At 36.2% G+C, this 14,747-nt stretch overlaps 1 protein-coding gene across 2 annotated transcripts in view; it reads left to right on the plus strand.

Annotated features, from left to right (window-relative positions):
* Positions 1–4,241, plus strand: part of LOC144968135 (synaptotagmin-6-like) — a 173,379-nt gene extending 169,138 nt beyond the window's left edge. For both annotated transcript variants that reach the window (XM_078906149.1, XM_078906148.1), the window contains 2 exons: positions 860–1,031; positions 1,441–4,241. In XM_078906149.1, coding sequence (XP_078762275.1) covers positions 860–1,031; positions 1,441–1,666 — 398 coding nt within the window. In that variant the 3' untranslated portion in view covers positions 1,667–4,241. The remainder of the gene's footprint in view (positions 1–859; positions 1,032–1,440) is intronic.
* The last annotated feature ends 10,506 nt before the right edge of the window (positions 4,242–14,747 follow it).

Here is a 14,747-nt window from a genome sequence, read left to right on the forward strand (position 1 = left end):
AATATATACATATATATATATATTTACACACACACACACACACACATATATATATGAGCATCTAAATGATAGATATATTTTGTAAATGAAAGTTGATGCCAGACTGCATAATTGTAAGAATTCGGAAGTGTTACTTTAACACATGTGAGGGTAAATTGTTGATCTATAAAGTTAACTAAAGTGACTTCTATTTTTATTTGCTTGAAACTACTAATTTTTAAATGTACAACAAGGTAGGTCTATCTTAAACTCTTGAAAATGATTCGTTGCTAATCGGTTACAGCGTTGTCTCTTTCGGAAACATTTTTTGTAATATCGCCTTTCAGTTTTCTTGTTCTGTCTTGCATACTAATTGATGGTCATGGGCCTTTTCTAAAAACGTGTCTAGCCCAATAAGGGGATTTTGTTCAATATAAAAGCTCAAGTTATTATTTTTCTCAATGTCCACTGATCCCTACGTGACGTATGCTTTATGACTCGTCTTACATATTAAGTGTTGCTGTAGTAAAGCGCTTTGAGCACATTTAGTGGATATTGCTCTATAAATAACAGCTCATGTATTCTTTTTCAATGTCCACAGATCCCTACGTAAAAGTATGTCTTATCTGTCGTCATACTATTCAAGTTTTGCTGTTGACTTGGGACCCATTGTAAAGCGCTTTGAGCACATTTAGTGGATATTGCTCTAATATAATAACCTTTCACCAATTCTTTCTAATCTCTACAATTCCTTACGTCAAAGTGTGTCTTATATTTTCGTCTTACTATTCAAGTGTTGATGTTGATTTGGGATCCATTGTAAAGCGCTTTGAGCACATTTATATATAACAGCTCACGTATTCTTTCTCAATGTCCACAGATCCTTATGTGAAGGTATGTCTGATGTGTCAGGGCAGGCGGATCAAGAAACGGAAGACGTCCGTCCAAAGGAACACCCTGAATCCGGTGTTCAATGAAGCTCTGGTGTTTGACGTCCCCCAGGAGAGTGTGGAGGACGTTTACCTCCTGGTCAAGATGGTCGACTATGACAGGTCAGAGGGGAAATACATGAATAGATATTAGACTCATTAATTATTATCGGTTTTATCATCTTCATTGTCGGTGTGTTAGTCCTTGTCATTCTTCTTCTTCTTCTTCTTCTTCTTCTTCTTCTTCTTCTTCTTCTTCTTCTTCTTCTTCTTCTTCTTCTTCTTCTTCTTCTTCTTATTATTATTATTATTATTATTATTATTATTATTATTATTATTATTATCATCACCGGCATCTTCTTCATCATTATCATCATCATCGTCGTCATCATCAACATCATCATCATCACCACAATCCCAACCATCACCGCCCTCACCTTTACCACCACCGCTATCACCAAAATCATCACCACCACCACCATCACCACCACTACCACCACCATTGTTACCATCATCATCTTTCCTTCCACAGAATTGGCAGCGACGAGTTGATGGGATGCATCACCCTGGGACCCAGAATCAGCGGGCAGGGTCGCGAGCATTGGTACGAAATGCTCGAAAGTCCGCGAAAACCAGTTGCACAGTGGTATTCCCTGCAGGAGCAAGTTCCTTTCCAGAGCAACGCCAATGGGAAATGTTGTCTGCGTCACCGACAATCCACCGAAGATTCTTCAATCAGCGAAAACCACTTTGGATAATAGAACCGAATGAATCGTCTAGTATGACGTCAGTTGAATATGTCATCTGTTGTGACGTGAACTGAATAAGACATCTTTTTTGTGACGTGAACTGAATGAGTCATCTTTTATGAATTCAATTGAATGACTTATCATCATTATTCAACCGAATCAGTCATCTTTTACGACGTCAGCTGAATATGTCATATGTTGTGACATGAACTGAATGAGTCATCTTTTATGACGTGAACTGAATGAGCCATCTTTTTTACGTGAACTGAATGAGTCATCTTTTGTGACGTCAACTGAATGGGTCATCTTTTGTGAAGTCAACTGAATGAGTCATCTTTCGTGATGTCAACTGAATGGGTCGTCTTTTGTGACGTGAATTGAATGAGTCATCTTTTGTGACGTGAACTGAATGGGTCGTCTTTTATGAATTAAATCGAATGGCGTATCCTTTATTCAACCGGATCAGTCATCCTTTACGACGTCACATGAATGAGTCATCATTTATGAACGCAACTGAATGAGTCGTCCTAAATGACGAAAACAAATGCTGTGATGTCATTTAAATTTTTTTCCGTGAAAAGAATTATACATATCAGCCGAATTCACCTGTTTATGAACAGTAAATGTTGTATATAAGAATTATTTACGACACGGATGGGTAATTATTCCATTTATTTCGCCAAATTATGTGTGACGGATAAGTTGTTGCTTGTAAATGAAACTCGGCAAGCCACGGGAGTCATCTTAACGCATCTTAAGCCACAACCAATAACCGATATCATCTTTTTAAAAATATGGATTCTCTTTGTGCTGAAAATCATTTTTTAAATGTCTGGTAATTTGACTTAATCCTCTTCGCTCCTCGTGAAAGGAACATAGGTACTCTGCGAGAGTCCATTATCTACTTCTGTCCTTGGTCATCTTCTTGTTAACCTCCCAGGTGAGGCCTGTTAGGGCCCCTGCGAGCGTCCGCCATCTACTTCTGTCCTTGGCCATCTTGTTGGTAACCTCCCAGATGAGGCCTGTTAGGGCCCCTGCGAGCGTCCGCCATCTACTTCTGTCCTTGGCCATCTTCTTGGTAACCTCCCAGGTGAGGCCTGTTAGGGCCCCTGCGAGCGTCCGCCATCTACTTCTGTCCTTGGTCATCTTCTTGGTAGCCTCCCAGATGAGGCCTGCCATTTTCATTTCATCTGACAGTGATGAGCGCCTCTATGTCTATTTTGGACGCCCCAACTTTCGTGTCCCTTGGGGGTTTCCACTCAAGTGACTGGTATGTGACATTGCTCACTAGTCTTCTTTGTGTATGATCGACCCATCTCCATTTCCTCCCCCTGATTTGTCTGGTAAAACATGAGTTATTCATTGGATGTTGAGATTAATGAAATTTTGACCTGGCAAATTCGAGTTCCAACGTTATTGTCTAACTTTAAACATCGTTCATGAAGCAAGAGCCTTCTTGATCATCCTACAGAACTGTGCGACCTTGAACTTTGACCTATTTTGGTCACACACCTTAGTCAGCATTGTATCCCTAAAATCACAAATAGAGCATTAGTTCCTACAAACGTGACCGACATTGGAAGTCAGGTACGATATCTGGATGAACGTGATGCAAACACAACAACAACAGCAACAACAACAACAACAACAACAACAACAACGACGACGACGACGACGACGACGACAACAACAAAAGAAACAAACTGAATTAGGATCTTTTCCAAGGGAAGACTGTAATAACTCAGGCGTCAGCCTTAGCAGTGCAGCGCCGCAAAGTGAGCTAAGGCTAGGTGACTTGCTCAAGGCCACACAGCACGACAGGTAGTCGAACGCGGTCGAACTATCGGGAGCATCTGTGGTGTAATGGTATCCAGGAAGTCTGAGGTTCGATCCCCAGTCGAGATCGAATGATTTTTTGGGATGATTTTTTTTCTTGTATTTTTCTTTTTTGCTTTGACCTTTCATATCATACACACTGAATTAGATCTTTATTTTGTATAACATTGACGTCTGAAAAATCGCTTCGTTTTTAACTTTTTGGCTGTATCATCTCAGATTAAAGTTCAACCAGCATTCTCTAATTGGTGTTAAGTGCAGCTACACAGATTATGAATAATTTACATAGTAGTTTATTTTATTTTAATTATTATAGTAAACACATCAATCTCAAAACCATTATCTTTTCATTGAAAAAAGTCTGTTATTTGATATGTATTGATGTTCAATGATATTGATAGTAACGGGGTAACTCATAATTCCAACCATCTAACACCCATCCACAAAATCGTTCATCCTATCGTTAAATATATAGACAAAAATCTTCCATTTTACCTCAATAAAAGCCAGATTAGAAATGTATGCACAATCCATTGCAATCACCATCAACACCTCATGGATAAACCTCGATATAAGACTGTCAAATCTAATCATGTTAGAATAAGCCATCTCTCTGGTACATTTTCTTCTTCTTCTTCTTCTTCTTCTTCTTCTTCTTCTTCTTCTTCTTCTTCTTCTTCTTCTTCTTCTTCTTCTTCTTCTTCTTCTTCTTCTTCTTCTTCTTCTTCTTCTTCATCTATATCTTCTTCTTCTTCTTCTTCTTCTTTTTCTTCTTCTTCTTCTTCTTCTTCTTCTTCTTCTTCTCTTCTTCTTCTTCTTCTTCTTCTTCTTCTTCTTCTTCTTCTTCTTCTTCTTCTTCTTCTCTTCTTCTTCTTCTTCTTCTTCTTCTTCTTCTTCTTCTTCTTCTTCTTCTTCTTCTTCTTCTTCTTCTTCTTCTTCTTCTTCTTCTTCTAGAGAGGAGTTATTCAAAATATAGTAAAAATTGAATTCTTTCAAAATTGACTTCAGTTAGACTTTTTATGTGGAAATACCAGCATACTTTCTTGATCGTGTTATAAATAGTTTTAAAAGTGCATCCATGTGTTTTAAATTTGTTTACATTGTAAAAACGATCTTTCATTTCGCTATTTGTGATATGGTTCTGATTTGTGATTGTTTATCACATTTATGATTTAAATGCATTTTAAAATATTGATTTATATCCACACAAACAATAAGCGCAACCGTGTACCAAGGTAGAAGTTATGTTAGAGGAGCAAATTATTGTTATTTGATAACTATTTTTTTAATATAATAATATTACTAAAAATAATAATAATAATAATAATAATAATAATAATATAATAATAATAATAAATAATAATAATAATAATAATAATAATAATAATAATATAATATAATAATAATAATAATAATAATATTATAATATAATAATATAATAATAATAATAATAATAATAATAAATAATAAATAATAATAATAATATAATAATAATAATATTAATAATGATATAATAATAATAATAATAATAATAATAATAATAATAATAATAATAATAATAATAATAATAATAATAATAATATAATAATAATAATAATAATAATAATAATAATAATAATAATAATAATAATAATAATAATAATAATAATAATTAATAATAATAATAATAATAATAATAATAATAATAATAATAATAATAATAATAAAGATAATTTATGATGAAAATATTGCAAGATAAATCGATAGAGGCAGATGATAGGACCAGAAGTCGATATGATGAACGATTCAACAGTCCATGCCAAAACCATCTAACTGATCTGGAACTCCTCGAGAAAGGAGAAAACAGACCGATCCAAAATTATCCGGTGTAACGTAATTTTTTTCAAATCTGTTTTAGAATCGGGTATCCGTGTATCCGGATACTCATGGATTTATGTATCCAAATCTCTGGATGTGCAGGTATATCCAAATCTCTGGATGTGCAGGTATATCCAAATGATTGGATATGCAGGTATATCCAAATATCTGGATCTGCAGGTATATCCAAATGTCTGGATATGCAAGTATATCCAAATGTCTGGATGTGCAGGTATATCCAAATATCTGGATGTGCAGGTATATCCAAATGTCTGGATGTGCAGGTATATCCAAATATCTGGATGTGCAGGTATATCCAAATGTCTGGATGTGCAGGTATATCCAAATGTCTGGATATGCATATAAATCCAAATGTCTGTCTGGATGTGCAGGTATATCCAAATATCTGGGTATGCAGGTATACCCAAATATCTGGGTATGCATGAATCCAAATATCTGGGTATGCAGGTATACCCAAATATCTGGGTATGCAAGTATCCAAATATCTGGGTATGCAGGTATACCCAAATATCTGGGTATGCAAGTATCCAAATATCTGGGTATGCAGGTATACCCAAATATCTGGGTATGCATGAATCCAAATATCTGGGTATGCAGGTATACCCAAATATCTGGGTATGCAAGTATCCAAATATCTGGGTATGCAGGTATACCCAAATATCTGGGTATGCATGAATCCAAATATCTGGGTATGCAGGTATACCCAAATATCTGGATATGCAAGTATCCAAATATCTGGGTATGCAGGTATACCCAAATATCTGGGTATGCATGAATCCAAATATCTGGGTATGCAGGTATACCCAAATATCTGGATATGCAAGTATCCAAATATCTGGGTATGCAGGTATCCAAATATCTGGGTTTGCAGGTATCCAAATATTTGGGTATGCAGGTATACCCAAATACCTGGATATGCACGTTTCCAAATATCTGGGTATCCAAATCCTATACCACTAACATTTTTTCAAAACCTTAAAGAATATTTTAATCCATGTATCATGTTTGTTATTTTGATTTTTCTCAAATGTCAGATTATTTTAGCGCTTCCGTATGTAGCGTTTTGCTTTCCAAAGGTTTCATTTTAACCAGTTAAATGCCGTACTCTGGAAAGACGCTATTTTAAAAAAATATTGGCCAGATAACTCGTCCTTTAGATATCGATCGATAAAAACTTTCAAACCTGGGACTTCATGGATGACCTCGCGAGATCCAAGATTTGAGAATTTTTGCCGAGACGAATGTCATTTAAATCGAACGATATTTGAAGGTTGAGTTTTCTGGCCAATTTTTAAGATTCGTGTCTTTCCAGCTTTCCCCAATTAGGTAGGTGGTTATCAACTAGTAATTGCTGTTTAATAATTCAGACACTCCGGACCTCATTAACACTATTCTTCTACATGTATTATATTCATGACATGATATGCTAATTGTTTTGGTTTTTTTCGTTTTTGTTTTAACCTCAGGAGCGAGAGACATCCAACGTTTGTCGTCACTTTAGCAGTTTATTTTTATCTTCTTCTTATATATATAAATGCACACTAAACATGGGCATATGGATATTGACCTTAAAGTTATTGGCAATGATATGCTAATGTTTGATCTGAAGAAAGATAAAATAGTTGAGATTAAGAAGATCTAAACAAGTACAATGCATTTCTGAACAGTAACGAGATTTTAGTTCGGAAAAGTGGGTGGAGCAGGCACTTATGTTGGTAACAACAAGAGATGAAGTGAGTATGAAAGTGCCAGAAGACAATAGAGAATAAAATATTTTCGCGGCGGTGATGGGGGTTTGAACTCGCGACCTTACTGGTACAACTCCGCCTGGCCTGTAAGAGCGTGACTCTACCGTATGAGCTATCCACGATTCCTAGTGGATATTGCGTTATTTGGAAACGATATTTTAGCCAATTCTCCCCGCCCCCTAGTATGAATGTGAAATTATATTTTTTTACACTACGACAACTCCTTCCCTCTTTGTCTGTATCAAAATACTGGCCAGATAAATAGTGATATCTGACCGCTTGATGATGCGGTGTTATAACACCTCATTTTCTCTTTGTCTTCATTAATACGAGTCAGATAGATAATGAAATCGAGATTGTTTGAGTGTAATGTATGAGGGAGTGAGGGGTGGGGCGTGGGAGGGACGGGGGGGGGGGTATGTTTATTTTTCTGTATGGTTTGAATGGCACTGTAATAATTGTTCCAATTTTTTGGAATTTTATTCGTACCAGTGCCTGCTCCCACTTTTCCAGTTAGGCTCTCTATAGTGTTCTATGAATGTTAGTCTTACGTGGTATTTGGAGGACTGTTCTCAATAAGGGAGATGGGGAAAGAGAATGTATGTTTGTATGTTATGTTGTTGTTGTTGTTATTGTTGTTGTTGTTGTTGTTGTTGTTGTTGTTGTGTGTGTGTGAATAAGAGAAAAAGCGATATATATATATATATATATATATATATATATATATATATATATATATATAGAGAGAGAGAGAGAGAGAGAGAGAGAGAGAGAGAGAGAGAAAGTTAAGGAGGAAGGAGGTATTGTTAGTCTATATTAATATACATAATTATTTAAACCTATTATAATATTATATATATATATATCGTATTGCATTTTACATACATTGACATTTCAAAGCGCTTTGAATAGATGAAATAGCAATGAAAGATACAAACAAGGCAAAGAGGAGAGGAAAAGAAAAGAAGAAAAGTGAAGAAAACGAGCTTTTATATAGAGCAAAGTCCACAAAATGTGCCCAAAGCGCTTTACAAGAAGACTTTCACTTGACCATATTGATGTTAATGTTGTTCATTTTTGTGACGATAATAAAAAAAAACAAACAAATCTATTTTTTGTACATAAGTGACATTATTATAATTATACTATCCATATTATGTGACAATGATTGAATACTGGATGGGTTTCCTGACCTCCCATAGTGAGCAGGGTGGCACTTACTGTGTCTTCTATCCCCTTATAGCTGTTTTCCAATTTGCTTTCTGTCTTTGTCTTGGAATGAGATTACTTCGTTTAGTCCTGGCCCTGGCCGGAGTCCTTGACTGGGAGGGACACATTCAAATGCATAGTTATTGTTTTGGGAGATGATATTTCTTTCGTTGTAAATCATCTGTTATATATTAATATATTTGTTCTTTTGAATGTATAATGTAAGCATTTCAGTGTATTCCTCTTTGTTGGATCTTGTTCTTGTGGTGGGATGAGACTTTTAGGTGATCTCAAACTAAGTACATTGGTGGTGTGCTCTTGGAATCTACATCTGATCCCAGTTACTCTCTGTCTTACTTTTTCATGGGTGATATGATTGTAATTCTAGAATTTGACTATCCCATTTTCTTCCTTTTTCCTGACGTTGATATAATCTGAATGTCTTGCAAGCGCCGTAGAACGCCGTAAAAACAAAATAAAACAAACAAATAATTAAAGAGTGGTTGTCTAAAAACTCCCTACGTTTTTTCCCATTTTGAGATAATGAAGATTATTGCCCCTTAAAATTTATATTCCGGTCTATTATTTTATCATATTTAAACTTCAAATTCACACAAATCTAAGGAAATTCCTGTGTCAATTGATGCTTAACCCTCTCCTTACCGCCCATAGAAAAATCGTCACATTCGTTACGATGTAACCAACAATTTTCTCATTCTGATTTCTCTTGTACATCACGAAATTTAAAGAAAGTATTTGATTACAGCTATAGATACTAAACACTGTGTTGTAGAGCTCACTTGTTACTTTTTGTTTGAGTAAGAAATGTCTATTTTTGTGCTGGGTGAGTATGAATGTTCGGGGGGAATTCTAAAAATAGATGGTGAGGAGAGAGTTAAAATAATATTTCCGTTTCAATTTATCTCATGGATGGAAAATCTCAAAAGTAGAAAAATCGACTTAACGAGTTTTGGAAAACCAGCCTTCAATTGAAAACTGTAATACTGTACACAATGCTAGATGTGATGTGTTGATCGACTCAGTCCTTATCCTTGATTATATTTGAAATGGTCTTGTATTTTAAATAAATATTGTGATTCATGAACCAAATTGTGTTCAGAGAAATTAATTAATTGTTTATTTAAAGTCTCATCCAATGCTTGTTATGGTTGACAATAGGAAGCAACAGTGTGGTGTATAAATGATGGTTCCAAATTCCTTAAAGTGTAAAACCCCAGTCCTCCGGAGGACTTTATAAAAAGAAAACTAAAGCATTTAAATAGCGCAATATCCACTAATCATGCTCAACGCGCTTTATAAAGGGTCGCTGACTGAACACAACACAACATATAGAACGAGACATGAGGCCTGTTAGGCGATATTGCATTTTTTTCCGACCGACAGAGACAACGGTGTTACGGCCAGGTACTCATTTTACACATGAGTACGGTGAGAGAATGTGAGTAAAGATCCTTTTCCCAGTACTCAACTATGCACGGAGGGAGCGAAGCTCGAACCCAGGACCTTCCAATCCGAAAGCGAGTGTCATACCACAAGACCACATAACAGCATAACAGCTTAACAAAAAAAATAACAAAATACCAAACACGGAACATTTCCCTTGTGGTCCCTTATCGAAGTCGCCATAGGTCATGGAGGATACATATAATACGAAGTACTGAGATAGATATTTACAGTATGAGAGTAATGATCAGATGATCGGGTTTATAATGTTTTTCTCCTCAAGATACACTTTTATGCTCGTTGGAGAAGTCGTTCACAAGGGCGGTGATGGAGCTAATGGCGTCCGCCATTGTTCCGATAGTTTAGAATCAATTGCTAAGCGTCATTACGAGGGAAGTGACGTCACGATTGTTGAACCATATTGGACGAGATGTCATCTGGACAACAATAACAATTGGATTCAGTAGTCTGATGTCACGCGCCCGGCAACGGCGGCCATCTTGGTTCTAAACAAAGAAAATCATTACTTTTTATTCTTCATGCTGGCTAGAACTTTTCATTCCTTTTTCATATGCCTTGTGATCAGAATGTGTAAAAGTCAAAACATGATCAAATTGATGGGGTTTTTTCCTCTGGATACGCATTTAAGCTCGCCGGAGAAATATTTCATACGGGCGTCTGCCATTGTTCCGATAGTTTAGAGCCAGTGTTGCTAAGTTACCATGCGTCATTAGGAAGGAAGTGACGGTACGACTATTGAATCCTATAGGCTATATCAATGGTTTTCAACCAAAAAACGAAGGAAGTAATGTAAGAGAATTAACTCAAATAATATATTATACAAAATAATACTAATATTAATTGTTATCTCCCTTATACCGTTAGTAATTATTAGCTGAATATGAGATGCGACATTCCTCTTCTAACAAGGTGCCCAATACATTGAAAGATTGAATCCAATCATTGTTTAAAATCTTTATGTAACTATTTTAAAAAGCTTGAGCTTTTATATAGCGCAATATCCACTAGGGGTCCCCGGCCAACAGAAATACTTAACATATAAGACGAGAAATGTCGCCTGTTAGGCCATATTACAATTATTTTTTTTCGGACAGAGTAAACGTGGATAGCGGCCATGAACTCATTTTTCATCTGAGTACGTTGAGAGAAGGGTCTGTTAGGAGCTTTTTCCAAGGATTCAACTATCCGCCAATCGGGACTCGAACCCAGGACGTTCCGGTCCGAAGACGAGTGTCATTCCACTAGACCACGTAGCCTGAGCAGATTTTGAACGTCAGTCCCTCAGATAATCACGTTCTTTGTTACTAAGAAAGAATATGAACTTTTATAATAGAATATAATATCTTTTAAATTGTGTGCTCAGAGCAGTTTACAATTTCTCCCAAGCAAACTATAACACGTAACATTAAGCATACAATAAAATACATGAGTCCTGTTCGGTGTTGTTACAATGTTTAGTACAGTAGACAACGCTGTTATTTGGCCAGGCACTCATTTTACACCTAGCCATGTAGAGAGAATAATCTGTGTAATCAACCTTGTCCTGGAACTCAACATTCCGCCGCCAACTAGGTAAGATGCCAATTTTGAGACAACAACATTACAAAGCTGCACAAACTAATATACTAATATGTAACACTCTGATATTTAAAAAAAAGAGGTATTTATAATTTTGACCAGAAAAAAACCTCTCAAATCTATCAAACCCGGGACTTAGACAATTGGAGAGATTCGTCATACTCCCACATCTAGAGACAGTCCGCGTGTTCTTCGTTATCTATCTAAAGCGGTGTTCATGTGTTTGAAACGGTAAGGGCTGTCTGAAGCCGATGATCGTAAAATACTAACGAAAGAGTGAAAATGGAAAGGCTTCGTATGGAAACAAAACTTGTGTTTACAGTGTGGCTTACTATAGATGCTGTGCGCTTGACTAAGAAACTCACACCATTGCCATCCGAAAATATAACGGACCAACACACAAAACTATGTGTAACCTTGAAAGTTTATGGTCTGCTTAATACAGTTTAGTGAGAATTACTCATAATCGCGGATGGCAAAAAACAAAAACAAAGACCCGAGTGGCGTCAACTTGGTTCAATCTATAGAATTAATAAAGTTGACGTCACTCAGATCTTTGCAGCGGCGTGGCATGCTTACAGTATAAAGTGGTGCCAGACGAAAATGACTTACACATGCTACATGTGTAAATATAAAAGAAAGAAAAAAAAACTTACATACTTGTAAAGTAAATTTGCATGGTGATGTTTCTATTCCTGCAAATCTTTTCAATAGTTTGTTTATATAAATCACGAACGAATATATTGATTGGAGTTTGGACACTGAGGGAAATGGCTAAAGGGACACATGCAGACATTGAATGTCAATCGAACAAAGGGTAATTTCAAAACTTACAAAGCTTAAGAATGTAAACAGCCCATGGCCAATTAAAAGAGTACTGTAGTTACGTCATGAAACAGCCCCATTCTACTTCGGAAATCAAACATGACACCATACAAGATCTCTCTCTCTCTCTCTCTCTCTCTCTCTCTCTCTCTCTCTCTCTCTCTTCTATCTATCTATCTATCTATCTACCTATCTCTTGTGTGTGTGTGTGTGTGTGTGTATGTGAGATGAACGCGCACGCACACACACACACACACACACACACACAAAGTCAAACACGCATATTCACGCGAAGATCATGCATTTAGCATATTAGCATCACTATCAAGAAATGTTTGACTTAACTCGTTCACATTCTTTCATATCAATTTTTGCAGCAATAATAATAATAATAATAATAATAATAATGATGATGATGATGATGATGATGATGATGATGATGATGATGATGATAATAATGATAATAATAATAATAATAATAATAATAATAATAATAATAATAATAATAATAATAATAATAATAATAATAATATAATAAATTAATATATACAATAATCACGACACAGAGAGAGAAACAAATGAACTTGTTAATAATCGTGATTTCGATAATAATCAAGATGGTCGAAGTTACCATACTATGACTAGGACGTAAATGACCAACATTAGCTATTTTTCCCCAGTCCAACAGAGTTGGAGCAAAAATTCCTCGGCACCTGAGGCGGGTTTTTTTTCGTATGTGAAGATGGTAAAAATTCGAGCCAGGTATTCAATGTGGCAACATTATAGTACATTATAGTAATAGCCTTAAGGAGCCAGCAAAGATCCGCTCCTTGGAATCGTTTGAATGGGGAAATCCAGTCACTCGCTCAGCCATAGTACACAGTCGCTGACGAGAGTCATCAACGGACTGTGTGAATCGGGAGAAAAGCGTGGGTAGAAGGCGTTGTGACAGAAAGGGAGTCTGTTTCGCACTGTTGATAAAAGGCGATATATACCATTTCTCAGTTTTATATATTAAAAAAAATGCTGTTATCCATTTTTAAAACATGGATGTGGTGCCAGGCACCATTTGAACCAATAGAGCCACGCCCCTGGATCTTTGTTATTATTATCCGATTACAAGAGATGTAGTTGGAAGTTTAAAGCGACATTTCAACACCACTGGGCTAAAAAAAATAAAGCCGCAGTTAATCATCGATTGCTCAGTTGATAGAGCACTCGCTTCCGAGAGCCCGGGGTGAGATTATTTTCTGAGCCCCCCCCCCCCCCCTGTCCACCCGGCAGTTATAGGTCGAGTAACCTTATAATATCCCATTATAGAGATGTTTAATTAACTCCCAGATTTGAGAGCTTTTTGCCAAGAAGATGGTTATTTAAATCGATCGATATTTGAAGGACAAGTTTTCTTGCCTAATTTTTAAATAGGTCTTTTTCCAGAGTATGGTTGCTAACAGGTGAAAGTTCAAGCACTGCTACTGACGCATGTTTTCACGCGATCTTTCCCCGCAATTGACCCGAAAGAACATGGTTATCTTCTACATAATTCAATTATATTTATTTATCTATTAATCAGAAGATAGCGCAGTCATTTCCGGGAGCATAGGTCGATAACCTTTTAATATCCCATTATAGATAGAGAGAGAGTTAGACATACCGCTAACTTGATATGGAGATCCCGATAGCTCAGTTGGTAGAGCACTCGCTTCACGTGCAAAGGGACCAAGATCGATCCCTGGTGCTGTCAAGACTTTTTCTGATCCCCCTGTCCACCGATAAATGATTTAGTGGCTGGGTCTGATAGATCTGACGAAAGATACTTTGCGAGAGACTAGCGTCCTATCCAAAGGATAGCAAGCAATTGCTATTGCAATTCACGTTTAACGCTATAGAAACCGGGATAAACTCCGGCTCCTTGAGCCTAATGGCTCTAAAGGACTACTTTAAAAAACTTGATATCATAACACTTACTGTCTCCTTTGTTCCTATTAATATACGGGTCAGATAAATAGGGAATGAGATTAGCGGAAGAGTAGTATCCCTTGATTGGACGTCACCGGCGGAGAAGTTATTTGTAAACAAACCAACTACAAGCCAAGCGCTGCAAATACAAAGTTTATTATTCAAATTTCTGTACAAAAATGCATATCATAATCAACGTAGATCTTTTCTTTAGTTTTCTCCATTATGAAATTTTAACAAAATATGATGTAGAGTACAAATTAAAAATAAAAGATGTTGATAACAAATACAATACGATGAGACAACCCTTCATAAACTTACAGAACTTCCCGCTAATGATTGGTACTGATAATGGCGATAGCGCCTGTCGGATGTCAAGACGCGACTTCCAACAAAATCTGTTAAATCTGTTTTGTAATCTCATTCCCTATAGTGATATCTCGCCGATTAATGACGTGGTCCGCAAACAAATAGATAATATTATTTGATATTTCATTCAATTTGACCTTTGTGCTTGAATCCATGATCATTGTACCTATGAGAATAAGTCATGCCATCTGAAACAATATTAA

Source organism: Berghia stephanieae, chromosome 3 (genome assembly GCF_034508935.2).
Source record: "Berghia stephanieae isolate SIO BIC M18660-M18661 chromosome 3, UCSD_Bste_1.3, whole genome shotgun sequence".
Classification (NCBI taxonomy): domain Eukaryota; kingdom Metazoa; phylum Mollusca; class Gastropoda; order Nudibranchia; family Aeolidiidae; genus Berghia; species Berghia stephanieae.